Genomic DNA, 18,890 nt, shown 5'->3' on the forward strand with positions numbered 1-18,890 from the left:
ACATCCCTTCCAATAGGTGCAGGTGGTGTCAGCCACATAACCCCTGTACCTAGTCAGACCCAGGCATCAGCGAGGGGACAGCAGAGCCCGGTCAGGGGCTCTATGTCAGCTGCTCCCCTCTGTTCACCAAGGCTTGGCCCTGGGTCTGACACATCGGGGGATGAAGAGGAGGGTGACCAAGAATGGATACCACCTCCCTTGTCAGGCATCAGCAGCACTGATGAGGAGGAAGGTCGGCACCGGAGGCAAACGGTGCGCCAGGTTACCAGTGAGTCTAGCAGCAGGGGCTCCACTGGTAATGTCAGCAGTAGGAGGCAGCAGCAGCAGCCACCTCCACCTGTGCGCACCGAGCCCGAACAGACGCAAGTGAGCACCAACCCATCTGACCGGCGGTCGGTGCATAAGTCGCCTGTTTGGGCTTACTTCACCCTGGCAGCTGACGATGTTACAGTAGCAATCTGTCAGCTATGCCGTGCCAGGGTGAAGAGAGGGAGGGTGGTGGCTCGGCTGGGTACTACAGCACTGAACCAGCACCTACGGGTCAACCACTGGCGGGAGTGGGAACAGATGAAGGGTGGTAGCAGCAGCGCCACCAGCAGTGTGCAGGGGACAGCAGCTCCTGCCACAGTACAGCAGCCCCCACAACAGATCCCCGTAAGTCATTCCCACTCCGCCACTCCCTCTCATAGAGGTACTGGGACCGGCAGCCATACCTCTGCCTCCACTGCACCCTCCTCTATCTCCTCCTCCACTGCCGTCCGGCGCCAGCCATCAGTTGCTGACCCTTTTGAACGCACCGCGCCCTATGCCCCCGGGGACCGACGTGTGCGTTCACTCAATGGGCTCCTGGCAAGGGTTCTTGGCCAACATCTGCTCCCTTACAATCTTGTGGACAGCAATCCGTTCCGGCAGATGTTGGAGCAGGCACAACCCAGATGGCGTGTCCCCAGCCGCCATTACTTTGCCAGGACTGGCGTCCCTGCCCTATACCAGCACCTTGTGGAGAAAGTATGCCTGTCGCTGGATCATGCTGTCAGCGACAGGGTACATCTCACAATGGATGCTTGGACTAGCAGACATGGGCAGGGACGATACTTGAGTTTTACTGCCCATTGGGTGTCCCTCCGAGGCGCCGGGGAGGGATCGGCGGCATCAGAGTTTGTGGTGCCGCCGCGGGGTGTCCAGGGGAGAACTGCTGCTCTCCCACAAGCCACTGTCTCCACTGCTGCTGAGCCCCCCAGTAAGCGTCCCCGTAACTATGCAAGTGTGGGGCACGTCCGTTGCCAGGCCGTGCTCCAGCTTGTGAGCTTGGGAGACAGGAGACACACTGGACCTGAAGTTCTGGCCGCACTTCAGGCTCAGGTCCAGAAGTGGCTGACACCCCGTAGGCTCCAGGCAGGTTTGGTTGTCTGTGACAACGGCAGCAACCTACTCGCCGCCCTTCAGGCTGGCAGTCTGACCCACGTGCCCTGCATGGCACATGTCCTCAACCTAGTGGTACAGAAGTTCCTCCGTACGTACCCAGGTTTGAGTGACATTGTGTTAAGGGTACGTAGGATTGCCAGCCATTTCCGACGCTCCCCAACTGCCACCGCGTCCCTGTCCAGACTTCAGCGGGACAACAGCCTGCCCCCTCACAGGCTGATTGTGGACAGTGTGACGCGGTGGAACTCAACCCTCCACATGCTGGAAAGGTTGTGGGAGCAGAGACGGGCGGTGAGGGAATACCTGCTGGACCTAGGCACTTCAGGGCCATCACACCCACTCCCCTATGTCACTAATGCGGAGTGGGGGCAGATACAGCAGGTCTGTCACGTGTTGGCCCCTTTTGAGCAGGCGACCAAGATGGTCAGCGGGGAGCATGTCGGCCTCAATGACGTGCTCCCATTAGTGTTCCTGCTGGACAGGACACTCGATCGCCTGCTTGAAGCTGGGGAGAGTGCCTTGGTGGAGCAAGATGAGGCTGCCTTGCTCCACCAGGACCAGGCCCAGGACGTTGAGGAGGAGGAGGAGGATGACACAGTGGACGTCCAGGAGTTTGGGCCTGGTCAGGAGGGAGAGCCGGTGATGGGGGCACCGTTAGTCCGGGGGTGGGGCAGCTCCAACCGGGAGCAGCAGCAACAGCAGCAGGAGGACCAAGAGGTCATGGTCCCGGGCAGCCATGACGAGTCACAGCGGGCTGTCCTCTTCCCCATGGCTGCCCACATGCTGCGATGCCTCAGGAGGGACCCCCGGATCAAGAGTATTAAGGGGAGGGATGATTATTGGTTGGCCACCCTTTTAGACCCACGATGCAAGGGGAAACTGGAACAGTTTATACCATCAAGTCGGCGGCAGGCCCGGATGGAACAACTGCGGGCCTGTCTGATCAAGCGTCTGGAGCAGACTACCCCTCGGCCTCCAGCTCCAGTTTCCCCCGCCCATCTCACCCAGCAGGTGGCTGGACCCAGCAGCACCAGCCGAGCAGGTGACCTAATGGGTGAGATGAGGCTGTTCTACCAGTCTGCAAGACCCAGTGCAAGCAGCAGCAGCAGCAACCACCAGCGGCTGGCCCGCATGGTGGCAGACTACATGGGGTCCGTTGGTGCTTCCGACAGCATGAGCACTGACGACCCCATGGAGTACTGGGTTGCCAGACTGGACACCTGCCGTGAGCTCGCTCAGTATGCGCTGGAGTTATTGTCTGTCCCCCCCTCCAGCGTACTGTCTGAGCGGACATTCAGCGCGGCAGGTGGGGTGGTCACAGACAAGAGGACCCGTCTGTCCACTGACTCCGTGGACAGACTGACATTCATCAAAATGAACGAGTCCTGGATCGGCAGTGACTTCCTGGCCCCAGCTGTCGGTTCAGGCCGTTGAAGGGTCCCTTGTCCATCCCTCTCCCTCGCTCTCCCTCCGTAAATCCGTTGTTTTTTAACCTTTTTAACTAATTTATTGTCTTATCTTAATATGAAGTTATTTTTTATCCTATTTATGAATTTCTTTTTATATGTGTTGTATATATTTATGAATTTATTGATGAATTTTTTATTGATTTTAATCTGATTTTTAATATTCTTTATTAAGTTATTTTTTTTAATCAAATCTACTTAATTATGAAAAAATTACTTATTAAATTTAATCTTCTCATATGTATATATGTGTCAATATATTTTGAATTAATTTATTAATTTTGGTGAATCATGTACAGAGTCTGATAAAGAAATTTTATTTAATAATTTATTTTAATAATGTCTCTAAATTTCTTTAATCATGTGTTGTGTAGTGTAAATATATGAATTATAGAAAATAATTATATGAATTTTCCCTTAAACATATCTTTTATGTATATATAGACTTAAATATGGATTATGTTTTAATATATATCATTTTTTTAAATTGAAAAAACTCAATAATCTATTGAACTATAATCAAAAATCTATTCAACTATAATCAATGTAGTAGCCATACAGCGCTCCACACGTTGGCTGCACAGGGCTGCTCTCAGTTTCCACATCTGGCACATCCAGTGTGTGTAGCAGAACACAGCGGTAAGGCATCCAGCCTCCCTGTGTGCAGAACCCTTCACGCCAGAGGGCAGTAGTAGTGGCGGGGATTAGCCGCAGCTCTCTCATCCTCCATGTGTCTGTGAGGAGGAAGGGATACCGGCTGTCTCCACACCCATACACGATCATCAGCGCCCACACGCGGTGCTCCATCCTACCGGTGGACCTATCCTTCCTGCACCGGTCTGAACACCGAACTCAGTGAAGATCCAGCTATTCTCAGCAAGGATCTTGACGTGTCCGTAGTGCTTGCTAACCCGTCATGTCTAGTTCACGTCCCTCCACGCTAGTGTAACAGGAGAGTCAGCTGTATTCCCCGGCTACAGGGATGGCGCTTTGTGGCTGACTCCAGTGTTCAGCACTGATCATCGATCTCATCTCATGGTGCTGAATAAAGCCTTAGAGGCGACATATCTCTACAAAGGGTGGAGTATTACTTTTCCACTTTAAGGCTTTCCCTGAAATAGAATGGCTAGCGAAGTGCTGCAACTTCACTGTCACTAAGCGGGGCCTAGTAAGGATTCTGGTATGAAGGCATTATGTGTCTGGGTTTTAAGAAGAACTATCGTTTAAAGCTTACCTTTACCCGCATACCCAATGCACTGCAGCTGTGCTTCATTTTAGTTGAGTTGTAATATAAAAAAAGGAGTAGTTAAGATTCTTACATAAAGTCCACTAACACAATCATCTGCAATGCTGCTATCCGGAGGATGTAAATTTTCCATAATTCACTTTTCAGAAGTGAAAGGTTCTATATATATATCGTAGTGTGACAGCACACATATATAAATATACATATAGTATATATCAATATATATTTTTTAATAAATAACACTTCACTCCTGTGAAGGTCTGCATTATTCTATAGTCTCTACTTCACGTAATCTGCATTGTAGTCAATCCTATTTATGTATTTATTGTAGTTAATTTTAATGTCAATTTTGATTTCAAGCACAAGTAACTGTAGCACAGCTACTGTCCTTATCTAGGTATAGTTTATCCAAAAATCAATACAAGACCCAGACACATAATGCCTTCATACCAGAATCCTTACTAGGCCCCGCTTAGTGAAAGTGAAGTTGCAGCACTTTGATAGCCATACCCTTTCTGGGAAAGCCTTAAAGGGGAAAAGTAATACTCCACCCTTTGTAGAGATATGTCGCCTATAAGGCCTTATTCAGCACCATGAGATGAGATCGATGATCAGTGCTGAGCACTGGAGTCAGCCACAAAGCGCCATCCCCGTAGCTGGGGAATACAGCTGACTCTTCTGTTACACTACTGGGGAGGGACGTGAACTAGACATGACGGGTTAAAACTACTTTCACACTAGCGTTTGGGTGTCCGCTCGTGCGCACCGTTTGAAGGGGCTCACGAGCGGCCCCGAACGCATCCGTCTGGCCCCAATGCATTCTCAGTGGAGGCGGATCCACTGAGAATGCATCCGCCTGCCAGCGTTCAGCCTCCGCTCCGCTCAGTGAGCGGACACCTGAACGCTGCTTGCAGCGTTCGGGTGTCCGCCTGGCCGTGCGGAGGCGAGCGGATCCGTCCACACTTACAATGTAAGTCAATGGGGACGGATCCGCTTGAAGATGACACTATATGGCTCAATCTTCAAGCGGATCCGTTCCCCATTGACTTTCAATGTAAAGTCTGAACGGATCCGCTCAGACAACTTTCACACTTAGAAAATTTTCTAAGTTTTAATGCAGACGCATCCGTTCTGAACGGATGCGAACGTCTGCATTATCGGAGCGGATCCGTCTGATGAAACATCAGACGGATCCGCTCCGAACGCTAGTGTGAAAGTAGCCTTAGCAGGCACTACGGACACGTCAAGATCCTTGCTGAGAATAGCTGGATCTTCACTGAGTTCGGTGTTCAGACCGGTGCAGGAAGGATAGGTCCACCGGTAGGATGGAGCACCGCGTGTGGGCGCTGATGATCGTGTATGGGTGTGGAGACAGCCGGTATCCCTTCCTCCTCACAGACACATGGAGGATGAGAGAGCTGCGGCTAATCCCCGCCACTACTACTGCCCTCTGGCGTGAAGGGTTCTGCACACAGGGAGGCTGGATGCCTTACCACTGTGTTCTGCTACACACACTGGATGTGCCAGATGTGGAAACTGAGAGCAGCCCTGTGCAGCCAACGTGTGGAGCAAATGTATTTGTGATGTACATTGTAGACATTGGACAATATAGAATTTAGCGTCATTTTTAACACAATCCTGCTGCACACATGGAACATCCTGATCTACCTGCTCTTTTTATCTATTTATGCTGCTGTCCAGGTCTGGGAGGGGGCCCATTCCTGAGAGGATATTCCTGCTGCACCATTATACCTGCTGCTCTGCCAGTCGACTATACTACACGCTGCTGCTGCTGCTGTCCAGGTCTGGGAGGGGGCCATTCCTGAGAGGATATTCCTGCTGCACCATTATACCTGCTGCTCTGCCAGTCGACTATACTACACGCTGCTGCTGCTGCTGTCCAGGTCTGGGAGGGGGCCCATTCCTGAGAGGATATTCCTGCTGCACCATTATACCTGCTGCTCTGCCAGTCGACTATACTACACGCTGCTGCTGCTGTCCAGGTCTGGGAGGGGGCCCATTCCTGAGAGGATATTCCTGCTGCACCATTATACCTGCTGCTCTGCCAGTCGACTATACTACACGCTGCTGCTGCTGCTGTCCAGGTCTGGGAGGGGGCCCATTCCTGAGAGGATATTACTGCTGCACCATTATACCTGCTGCTCTGCCAGTCGACTATACTACACGCTGCTGCTGCTGCTGTCCAGGTCTGGGAGGGGGCCCATTCCTGAGAGGATATTCCTGCTGCACCATTATACCTGCTGCTCTGCCAGTCGACTATACTACACGCTGCTGCTGCTGCTGCTGTCCAGGTCTGGGAGGGGGCCCATTCCTGAGAGGATATTCCTGCTGCACCATTATACCTGCTGCTCTGCCAGTCGACTATACTACACGCTGCTGCTGCTGCTGCTGCTGTCCAGGTCTGGGAGGGGGCCCATTCCTGAGAGGATATTTCTGGTTCGCATAAAACACTCCAACCGTGCTGCTACACGTTGTGTTCAGTTCACTTAGTTCAAGATATATTATTAGTCAAAAGGTTGACCCATAAAATTCTAAATGCTGCAGTAGCTACTAGCGCCTACTGCTGCCTGTCATCCTATGTTGGTCTACAATATATGTTTAGACATTCAGTTAAATGATAAACATCTAGTTGCTGCTTTTGATAGTGTTATTAATAGCTTTTTTCTATAGAATTTTTTTTTTAAATGACTGATAGTATGAAATTAAGAATTCAAGAATCCACAGTTATTCCCATCCCTGCGTACACATTTTTTTACAAATTAAAATAAAATAACAAGTTCACATTTACATGAGCCTATCCGATATACAATTGAGAGCTTCGGTCAAACAGTGTGTATGCCTAAAACTGTTGGCTTACTAGGAATATTGTGTGCCATTGTTATGGCAACTTCAAATTTTTTATAAATTTTGTGATCATTATTTTTATTTTATTTTTTTATGCTGTATTTTCAGAATGATTATGTGGAGACTACCAGCATGTACCATATTTTATCCATATTATTTTCTAAATTAAATTTTTGGAATTTGATTGTTATTTATTATAAACTTTTTATGTGGGCACATGTGCTTAGTTCAAAAGGTATTGTCACGAGTTAAATAAATCTATTAAATAATAAGAAAAGTTATTAAAATATCATGTGGTGTTATGCTTCATTTACAAAATTGTTTTGTTTTATTTAAATATTTTATTATTTTGAAGAAATTGGGTTAATGGGCAATGGATGTGGTTCTCACTATATCATGGTGGGCAACGCACCAGGGCTTCCCTTTTCAAAAGGTCTTGTTCATTGACCATGTTACACGACCGATTGATAAACCTAATAACTTCATTTAATTTTATTTATTTCGTTTTTTTTAAATACGGAATTGGGTACTAGCATGGTGTTGTCTGTCGTCCTGGAAAGGATGCTGGACTTCCGTGTTGACCTCTCTACATGGTTGGGTGTGACTGGCGTTATACTCATCCGTGTGGAAATCCGTATTTGTGAGTAGAGCATTATTGCCACATTTATTAAGCAAAAAATACATGAATATTTTATAGGATAATTCTTGACAAACATTTTTGGATTATGGGCACATGATGTTAATATATATTGTTAAATAATAAATAATAAATCCGAAATACACTATTGTGTTTTTTTGGTAATCCGTGCTGGTTAGTTAATAGCCACTACATTATTTTTGGAATCAAATCAGCTTTTTTTTCAATTATTATTTTTGTTGTTATAAATATTTTTTAAAAATAGGAGAATAATGGACCGATTATAGTCTCCCCAAACACAATTAGTCCACGTACATTTTAATAAAAAATTTTTAAATTATATTATAAAAAACCATCACAAAATATATGATGTGTATATTATTTTGTAGACAAATAAACTGTACACAATGCTTGCGATACTAAATATTGTGTGTTGCATTAAAAAAATTTTTGTCAAAAATCTCAGAATAATATAATTTGTTAATTTACAAGTCTCATTATTATTGAAAGAATGTTATTAGCACTGTCAAACTTACCTTTAAACACTTACCTGATACAAGATAAGAATATGCTGCATTCTGTTTCTGCTATGTTTTGACGAGCTATAAGTAGATCTTGAATCTACTTAGTAATATAATCTTCTACGTGAAAATGCTGCTGTCCTCCAAATCATTTATCTGTGTGGGCCTTACACTAAAACGTTATCTTACAATGCTGCTGTCCTCCACTAGTGTATGTAATCCGTGAGGCCTCACACTACACCGTTATCTTACACTGCTGCTGTCCTCAACTAGTGTATGTAATCCGTGAGGCCTCACACTACACCGTTATCTTACACTGCTGCTGTCCTCCACTAGTGTATGTAATCCGTGAGGCCTCACACTACACCGTTATCTTACACTGCTGCTGTCCTCAACTAGTGTATGTAATCCGTGAGGCCTCACACTACACCGTTATCTTACACTGCTGCTGTCCTCCACTAGTGTATGTAATCCGTGAGGCCTCACACTACACCGTTATCTTACACTGCTGCTGTCCTCCACTAGTGTATGTAATCCGTGAGGCCTTACACTAAAACGTTATTTTACACTGCTGCTGTCATCAACTAGTGTATGTAATCCGTGAGGCCTCACACAACACCGTTATCTTACAATGCTGCTGTCCTCCACTAGTGTATGTAATCCGTGAGGCCTCACACTACACCGTTATCTTACACTGCTGCTGTCCTCAACTAGTGTATGTAATCCGTGAGGCCTCACACTACACCGTTATCTTTCACTGCTGCTGTCCTCAACTAGTGTATGTAATCCGTGAGGCCTTACACTAAAACGTTATCTTACACTGCTGCTGTCCTCCACTAGTGTATGTAATCCGTGAGGCCTTACACTAAAACGTTATTTTACACTGCTGCTGTCCTCAACTAGTGTATGTAATCCGTGAGGCCTCACACTACACTGTTATCTTACACTGCTGCTGTCCTACACTAGTGTATGTAATCCGTGAGGCCTCACACTACACCGTTATCTTACACTGCTGCTGTCCTCGACTAGTGTATGTAATCCGTGAGGCCTCACACTACACCGTTATCTTACACTGCTGCTGTCCTCAACTAGTGTATGTAATCCGTGAGGCCTCACACTACACCGTTATCTTTCACTGCTGCTGTCCTCAACTAGTGTATGTAATCCGTGAGGCCTTACACTAAAACGTTATCTTACACTGCTGCTGTCCTCCACTAGTGTATGTAATCCGTGAGGCCTTACACTAAAACGTTATCTTACACTGCTTCTGTCCTCAACTAGTGTATGTAATCCGTGAGGCCTCACACTACACTGTTATCTTACACTGCTGCTGTCCTACACTAGTGTATGTAATCCGTGAGGCCTCACACTACACCGTTATCTTACACTGCTGCTGTCCTCGACTAGTGTATGTAATCCGTGAGGCCTCACACTACACCGTTATCTTACACTGCTGCTGTCCTCAACTAGTGTATGTAATCCGTGAGGCCTTACACTAAAACATTATCTTACACTGCTGCTGTCCTCAACTAGTGTATGTAATCCGTGAGGCCTTACACTAAAACATTATCTTACACTGCTGCTGTCCTCCACTAGTGTATGTAATCCGTGAGGCCTCACACTACACTGTTATTTTACACTGCTGCTGTCCTCCACTAGTGTATGTAATCCGTGAGGCCTCACACTACACCGTTATCTTACAATGCTGCTGTCCTCCACTAGTGTATGTAATCCTTGAGGCCTCACACTACACCGTTATCTTACACTGCTGCTGTCCTCCACTAGTGTATGTAATCCGTGAGGCCTCACACTACACCGTTATCTTACACTGCTGCTGTCCTCAACTAGTGTATGTAATCCGTGAGGCCTCACACTACACCGTTATCTTACAATGCTGCTGTCCTCCACTAGTGTATGTAATCCGCGAGGCCTCACACTACACCGTTATCTTACACTGCTGCTGTCCTCCACTAGTGTATGTAATCCGTGAGGCCTCACACTACACCGTTATCTTACACTGCTGCTGTCCTCAACTAGTGTATGTAATCCGTGAGGCCTCACACTACACCGTTATCTTACAATGCTGCTGTCCTCCACTAGTGTATGTAATCCGTGAGGCCTCACACTACACCGTTATTTTACACTGCTGCTGTCCTCAACTAGTGTATTTATCTGTGTGGGCCTTACACGACACCGTTATCTTACATTTTGTTTTTTTGGATTAAATTTAGGTAATTTGTATTGCTTTAAGTATACCTAATAAAATTGATTAGCTGCAATGTCCTGATTAAGTTATGTGTAGGCATTATACTGCACTGTTAATATATATATGACATTACACTTTCTGACTGGACTCTGCATAATTCACAAACTGGACTAAATCTTGCTTAATTCAAAGTTATATAGTACATACTTTAACAAAAGAACAGAAACTTTGAATTTGGAATCAAAAAAATATTTTAATCAGACTATGCTCTATCTGATTTTTTTTTTTTTTTTTAATTAAAAATATATATATATAAAACAAAATAACAATCCCCTCCCAGCCCCAACATATAAAATGAATAAAACAAAGAAGCTAACGGTGCTTCTTTAATTGTTCCAATTGGTCCAGGACCTCGCGCAGATCCCGCTGGTTCTGCCTCTCCAGGAGCCGGTGCCTCTTCTCCAATTCTTGCATTTGGAGGCGGAAAGCCTCGCTTTTTTTTTTTTGGTCTTTTATGACCCCTTTTATTTTTTTAATTAGATTATTTATCCCTATGGTGAAAGATAAAAATAGAGATAATCAGTCACAGTTGTAGGCATTGATGGAATTCAGTTTTGTAGTATTGTTAGTGTTAATAGTTAACTGTTTAAATGTATGAAATATGATTTATTCCAAAAGATTATATATATATATTTTTATTAGGTTATACTTTTATTCGGTTAAATTAGTGATTACGGTTAGTGTGAACAGTGTATTTGTATATATTATATCAATTATTTTTGTAGTATGGCTAGTATTTCCTTTTTTGTTAATTGTAAATATTTTAAGTATACTTTATGTTAAAAAATTAAATAATTTATATTAATTTATTTTGTTTATTAGCGTTTAAATGATTACTAGGGTTAGTGTTAATATAGTCTAGGTATGTAAGATAGCATTTAGTTATATGGTATGGCTAGTGTTTCCATTTTAACTTGTAAATAGATTTTTATATAGTGTTCAATAGAATTATATATTTTGAAGATTTTTGAGACTAGATTAGTGTTAAAATAATTTTATTTAGGCTTATTGTGAATGAAGTCTTTGTACGTATGTTAACATATAGTTTTGTAATATGGCTAGCGTTTCCAGTATTACTTGTAAATAGTTGATAAAACAATAGTTTAAAAATTTATATATTTCATGAATTGTTTAGAGTTTAGTAGAGTTTACCTTATAATTTTTCAGTTTACTGTTAAGTTGTTGTTTGTATATATGTTGCTATTACATTAATATTATTGACTGTTTAGTGTGTGTACCTGGACTCTGGCTACACTTTAATTCCATTTTGTGTGTCCTGACCGCCATCAAGGCTTTTTTTTATTTGTTTAAATGTGTACTGTAATATGTATTGGTTTTCTGTTCCTTTTTCCCTACCCTGTTTTCCTTTGCCATTCATTACCCAGCAGGGTGTTGGCTCAGGGACACAGGGAGACCAGTTAAAACTAGCCGCTCTGTCCCTTATCATTCACCCATCATTCCTTGCTCAAACCCCACCCTTACTTTTTACTTTAAAAATTCTAACCAAGATTACAAAACTACCTTTGATAGTATAATTAAGTTGAATTAGGTTTGTTAGTTATTTTTATAAAGATTTTTGTAGATATTTACCCTCCTGCTGTGGGGTGGTCACAAGCTCCTCCTCCTCCTCTGACTGTGCGGCCGCCTCTTGCTCCTCCTCCTCCTCGGTCACCTCGGCCGGAGGTATTGCGGCAGCCGGTGAGGTGTGGGGTTGAGAGGGACCGCCTTCCTCCTCCACCTCCACCTCCACATGTTCGGCGACATCTGGGGGAGCAGTGTCGCTCGTCTCCATCGCGGTGGGGGGGCCTGCCTCCTCTTCCTCCTCCTCAGAGACCTCCACCACGTGGATATCCCGGTGCGCAGGTGTTGAGCGCACTGTTGGAACAGGCTGGCCTGTAATTACACATTGTTAATGATTTAGACAGGAAAATCAACGAATATAACTAAACAATTTAACCATTAATCTGTATCTTATGCGGTTGATTTTTAATTTTTTTTTATTAAAGTCCTTTAATATTAAGTCAAATGTTGATGATTGGAGAGACATCTATGTCTCTTGGGTTAGCCATGTTAACCTTGTTAAAATTATCAGCCTCCCTGGAGTTATGTATTTTTTGACAGGGAATCCCTATGTCGATACCCAGAAGCTTTTTTATTGCAATTAACAGGGAAATTATCTCCTTGGTATGGAAAGGGGGATAGAAAGGTCTATCCTTTGACATATTAACAACTACAAGGACAAAATTCAGGGGCGGACTTGGTCTTCACCAAAATTTAGAACTTTGACAAGAGACAATTAATGGTGGAAACCTGATCAATAAGCATAATAATCAGAGACCATACAATAACATAATTTTATGTGAAATTAGTTACGTTTACTCGAAAAAAAACAGTACACAAGGAAATATATATATATATATTTTTTAAATAATGCCTTTGGTACATCGTTTATTATTAGGGTAGTAGAACGTCTTTTAGCTAGTTTTATAGTAAGGGTAGGGTTTCCAGTATTACTTGTAAATAGTTTCAAAAAATAATACTTAAAATACATTCTATATTTCATCTATAGCTTAGCGTATGGTATAGTTTAATTTATAATTTTTCAGTTTAATGTGAAGTTGTTCTTTGTATATATGTTGCTATTACTTTAATGTTATTTCCTATGTTGATACCAAGATTTTTTTTTTTTTTTGCAATTAAACAGGAATTTCTCTCCTTGGTATGGAAAGGGGGACCACAATAATGCCTTTTGTACATCGCTTATAATTAATTTTAGTGTGAATAACGTCTTTGTATATATGATAGCTGTATTTTGGATTAAACGTAACTTTATGTGATAATAAGACAAGGGTATGAATAATTCTAGACATCACTGTACATTACATTATTTCTCATCCACATTGTGTAATGTTACAGTAAGCATCTTACCGGGGCAGACTCTTTCAGATATTTCTCTGACGAATTCTGGGTCTCGCCTTTTTAGGTCCGACCACCTCTTTACTATTGCACTTTCAGAGTGCTCGCGGGCGAATTTTTCTCTCAGCATTTGTTGTATGCTGCGAACTATTTCTTTTTTTGAGTCATGCCGCCTGGTACGGTCATACCCCTTCTTTACCATTCTCTGCAAGATAAAAGATACAAGCATATAATATACACTCACCTAAAGAATTGTTAGGAACACCTGTTCTATTTCTCATTAATGCAATTATCTAGTCACCAATCACATGGCAGTTGCTTCAATGCATTTAGGGGGGTGGTCCTGGTCAAGACAATCTCCTGAACTCCAAACTGAATGTCAGAATGGGAAAGAAAGGTGATTTAAGCAATTTTGAGCGTGGCATGGTTGTTGGTGCCAGACGGGCCGGTCTGAGTATTTCACAATCTGCTCAGTTACTGGGATTTTCACGCACAACCATTTCTAGGGTTTACAAAGAATGGTGTGAAAAGGGAAAAACATCCAGTATGCGGCCATCCTGTGGGCGAAAATGCCTTGTGGATGCTAGAGGTCAGAGGAGAATGGGCCGACTGATTCAAGCTGATAGAAGAGCAACGTTGTCTGAAATAACCACTCGTTACAGCCGAGGTATGCAGCAAAGCATTTGTGAAGCCACAACACGCACAACCTTGAGGCGGATGGACTACAACAGCAGAAGACCCCACCGGGTACCACTCATCACCACTACTAATAGGAAAAAGAGGCTACAATTTGCATGAGGTCACCAATACTGGACTGTTGAAGACTAGAAAAAATGTTGCCTGATCTGATGATTAGGAGACATTCAAATGGTAGAGTCCGAATTTGGCGTAAACAGAATGAGAACATGTCTCCATCATGCCTTGTTACCACTGTGCAGGCTGGTGGTGGTGTAATGGTGTGGGGGAGGTTTTCTGGGCACACTTTAGGCCCCTTAGTGCCAATTGGGCATCGTTTAAATGCCACGGGCTACCTGAGCATTGTTTATGACCATGTCCATCCCTTCATGACCACCATGTACCCATCCTCTGATGGCTACTTCCAGCAGGATAATGCACCATGTCACAAATCTCTAATCATTTCAAATTGGTTTCTTGAACATGACAATGAGTTCACTGAACTAAAATGGTCCCCAAAGTCACCAGATCTCAACCCAATAGAGTATCTTTGGGATGTGGTGGAACAGGAGCTTCATGCCCAGTATTGGTGCGTTATATAGTGCCTAGAATATAGTACCCGTCTATTAAGTGATGGTACTTTATGGGGTGTACAGCTGGTTCGCCTCCCCGTGGTGCACCCTGGGTAATGCTAAATGAACCAGCAAATACTGGCGATCTGCCGAAAAAGATTTTGACAGACAGACAATATAAACTCGGATCTATAGATTACCCGTGTTTGCGGTTAACCGCCTCCCGACCGGCGGACGCATAATCGCGTCCTGCCGGCGGGAGGTTTTTTCCTCCTGGAAGCGCCGGCGCGTCCTCTCGCTAGAGGCGAGAAGACGCGCCGGGCCGCCTGCGCGGTGCGCAGCTGTAATCGCCGCAGGAGAAATTAATCTGCAGCCTGCTAGCAATGATCGGTCGCTGGCAGGCTGCAGATTGTTAAAAAAAACGCATATCAGACGCTGTTCTGTGAACAGCGTCTGATATGGCTCCTACACCCTCCTCTGGTGGTCCCTTTTGCTTGGGACCACCGGAGGAAAATGAAAGTATCTGCACCAATCACCACACAAGAGCCCCCCCCACCCCCTCTCTCACTGATTAACCCCTGATCACCCATGTCACCCCCCTGATCACCCCGTCACCCCCCCTTGTCACTGATCACCCCCCTTTAGGCTCACTCAGACGAACGTATGTGTTTTGCGGATCTGTGGATATGTGGATCCGCAAAACACGGACACCGGCAATGTGCTTTCCGCATTTTGCGGATCCGCACATTGCCAGAACTATATAGAAAATGCCTTTTCTTGTCCGCAATTGCGGACAAGTATAGGACATGTTCTACATTTTTGCGGATACGGAAATGCGGATCCGCAATTCCGGATCTGAGCAGGACAAAGCCTGTCCCCATGGAATTGAATGTATCCACAATTCCGTTCCGCAAAATTTTGCGGAACATAATTGCGGACGTGTGAATGAGGCCTAAGGGTCCCTTAGCGATCGCAGTTTTACAGCTTTCCCCTCTTTTTTTTTTTTTTTTGCACATTTTTTAGAGATTTTTTCATCCACATTGATCACCACCAAATGAAAGCTGTATTAGTGAGAAGAAAAGGGGGTAAAATTCATTTGGGTGGTAATTTGTATGACGGAGCAATAAACGGTGAAAGTAGCGTAGTGCGGAATTCTAAAAAGTGGTCTGGTCATAAAGGGGGATTAAGCTAGGGGGGCTGAAGTGGTTAAGTGGTATATAGTGTTTCGAACTATATGTGTGGTGTTTATTGTGTGGATGGATGTACAGTATGCATGTAATTAATTACTTGTCAGCTTTATATACATAAAATCCAAGCCACAAAAAAAAAAAATCACCAGAAAAATCAAGACATAAAAAAAAAAAAATTTGCATAATTTCGCATACGCGCCTATAAAAGGTTTTAATATGCATTCACATTAAGAACAAGACTAAAAGTTGATACTTACAGTTATAAGCAGTTTTTCCTCTCGATCGCTAAATGTGCGGCGCACCATCTTCTTACTGTCTGCAACTCTGCCAGCCAACTGCGCGTCGCGTCGCGTCGCATACAAAGACGTCATGTCCGCCGGTCGCGTTATTCTAATTAATATTGATCGCAATGCGCATGCGCAATATTAGCGATTATTTAATACATGGTAAATAAAGATTGAAAAGCAGATAACATGTAGATGGTATATTTTATTGCACTAGGTAAATATGATGTAATCGATTTTGTACGAATACTGCCTTTGCCTGCCAGTAACAATGATCTTGCGCAATTAAATGATGACGAATACGAATATTCGAATTTGCGAATATATCGCGAATATTTTACGAAATATTCGCGAAATATCGCGAATTCGAATATGGGCATATTCGATCATCACTACTAAGGAGGACTCCAGAGCTGCCTCCAGCTGATGTTGAAGATCATTGGACTGAGGTTGCAGCCTTATCTGACTCCTCGACTCTGCTGAATATAGGTCGTTCTCCTCCTATTTACCCTCACGCTGCATCTGCTCTCAGTGCAGGCGCTTCTAATGACATCATCAATTTTTCCTCCTATTCCATTTACCATAAGTTTAAGCAATAGGCCCGGGCAGTAGTGTAACTAGAGTGTTATGGGCCCCAGTGCAAACTTTGGATTGGGCCCCCGCATCCACCCCAATTTATACAAAGAGGTGTCAAAATTATTTTTCACTAAGCCCAATGCATGGCTACACTCACCCAGTCCTAACTAATAAAATCTGGTCCTACCTCATCCAGGGTGTTGCTGGTGTTGGCGTGATGTCCACTGGATCCAGAATAAGGTCCCTGTGATGATAGAGAAAAAAAGAATAATCACATAAGAAAGGGATGGTGACTGCCCCTGTGAAATCACCAGAAAGGGGCACTGTTCTGGCCTGTAAAAAGACTGAGCCATGCCAATGTATAGCAGGGTAATCTAGGACATTTCCCCTAAGTGCTACCACACAGTACTAATGCCCACATTGTGGGCCCTTCCCAAAAGTTATTTTCTCCTTGTGGCCACTCACTGCAGTTATACCCACCTTTGTTCCTGTCACGGTAGTTATGCCCACTTTTGTGCCCCCTCACAGTAGTTATACAAGATATGTTCTCCCCTCACAGTAGTAATGCCCGGATATGTTTCCCCTCACAGTAGTTATGGCCAGCTATGTGCCCCCTCACAGTAGTTAGGCCAGATATGTGCCCCCTCACAGTAGTTGTGCCCAGATATGTGCCCCCTCACAGTAGTAATGCCCAGATATGTTCCCCCTCACTGTAGTAATGCCCAGCTATGTGCCCCCTCACAGTAGTTATGGCCAGCTATGTGCCCCCTCACAGTAGTTATGCCCAGATATGTGCCCCTCACAGTAGTTATGGCCAGCTATGTGCCCCCTCACAGTAGTAATGCCCAGATATGTGCCCCCTCACAGTAGTTATGACCAGCTATGTACCCCCTCACAGTAGTTATGGCCAGATATGTGCCCCCTCACAGCAGTTATGCCTAGATATGTGCCCCCTCACAGCAGTTATGCCCAGATATGTGCCCCCTCACAGCAGTTATGGCCAGCTATGTGCCCCCTCACTGTAGTAATGCCCAGATATGTGCCCCCTTACAGTAGTTATGGCCAGCTATGTGCCCCCTCACAGTAGTTATGGCCAGCTATGTGGGGCTCCTCTTGATGAACCAGAAAACTGCAAAATTATGATCTGATTCGGAGACATACTGGCCCACATTTTACCAATGGTAAGGACTGGTCTGTAGTGGGGAAGAGTGGGGACAGCAGGAACTGGAGAAGATGGGAGTCAAGTCCGGCCATGGGGGTGTGCGACCTGTGCATCATTCCTCTGCTATGAAGGGGCACAACAGCACATGGGCAGCTGCTGGGTTCACAGCCTGCTAAGGGTGGCTCTGCAGTACACACACAGGCCTGTCCTTACCCTCTCCGCCGGGGACGTCTCTCCTCTGCGTCAGCCGAGTCCTCTGTTCTTCCTTCTTCGGCTCTATTCCGGAGCGGGGCTACATTCTCTTAGAAGCCCATACAGTTGTAGGCAGAAACCTGCAAGTTGTAAAAAAATGTTAGGGACGGCTCACCTTTTCTTGGTAATGAAATGGTGCTCCAAACTGATGATGCACCCTGATCACATGGGATTAATTATGTAATAAATATATGAATGGGCACTCATATATTGGGAATCACATAGGGTAAATAAAAGACAATTTATTTAAACATAATAAAAACAATCAAAAGTCAATAAAAAGCTCAATAAAAAATGATGTACATGAATAATATAAAATGGAGAATGTAAAAATAAATATTAAAGTGCACAAGTTGATAATATCTTCTCTAGTTATAGAATGGATAAATACAGTGTCTGGTGCCTTTGAATTTTCTGGTATGTCCTAAGATTAGGTGTCGGTATACCTTGAGAACAATTTCGTTGTGTTCTCAAAGGGATAACAGTTATCATAACTTATTATTGCCAGTTAGTCATTCCATATCCATCAATCCTTGTAGTCAATGTATAAAGAATATGCAATGAGCAGGACACTGGGTCAGTGGGCATGCTATGCAGTGGGTCAGTATATATGTGTATAAGTTCGTGACGCCAGTTGCAGCTTGTGCAGGTATTGTAGCAGGGCCCTTTAAGATGTTATAACTCACGTACCAGGTGAGGAATGCCAGAGGAGGATAATGTCTCTGTATAGCAGATATGGTAGTGTCAATGGTGTCTCCTACCTGTAGTACGGCTGGACTCCTGTATCCCGGCTCACATGCAACAAAATTGAGTGTTGTTAATAGGAGTAATTGAGGA

The 18,890-nt window shown here is 44.3% G+C and overlaps 1 protein-coding gene across 1 annotated transcript; it reads right to left on the minus strand.

Moving 5' to 3' along the window:
• Positions 1-10,702: 10,702 nt before the first annotated feature.
• On the minus strand, positions 10,703-13,610 carry LOC120997475 (neuromodulin-like). The gene is made up of 3 exons (XM_040427560.1): positions 13,355-13,610; positions 12,017-12,319; positions 10,703-10,917 (listed from the first exon to the last, which is right to left on the minus strand). The coding sequence occupies exons 1-3, from the start codon at positions 13,569-13,571 to the stop codon at positions 10,739-10,741; spliced, it is 699 nt and encodes a 232-aa protein (XP_040283494.1). The 5' UTR covers positions 13,572-13,610; the 3' UTR covers positions 10,703-10,738.
• Between the last annotated feature and the right edge of the window lie 5,280 nt (positions 13,611-18,890).

Source organism: Bufo bufo, chromosome 4, assembly GCF_905171765.1.
Source record: "Bufo bufo chromosome 4, aBufBuf1.1, whole genome shotgun sequence".
Taxonomy (NCBI): Eukaryota; Metazoa; Chordata; class Amphibia; order Anura; family Bufonidae; genus Bufo; species Bufo bufo.

Coding starts and splice junctions, on each gene's coding strand:
- LOC120997475 (XM_040427560.1), bottom strand. CDS start 13,571: ATGCTTGTATCTTTTATCTTGCAGAGAATGGTAAAGAAGGGGTATGAC. Junction 12,320..13,354: donor ATCTGAAAGAGTCTGCCCCG/GTAAGATGCTTA, acceptor GTGTAATTACAG/GCCAGCCTGTTCCAACAGTG. Junction 10,918..12,016: donor GACCACCCCACAGCAGGAGG/GTAAATATCTAC, acceptor CTTTCACCATAG/GGATAAATAATCTAATTAAA.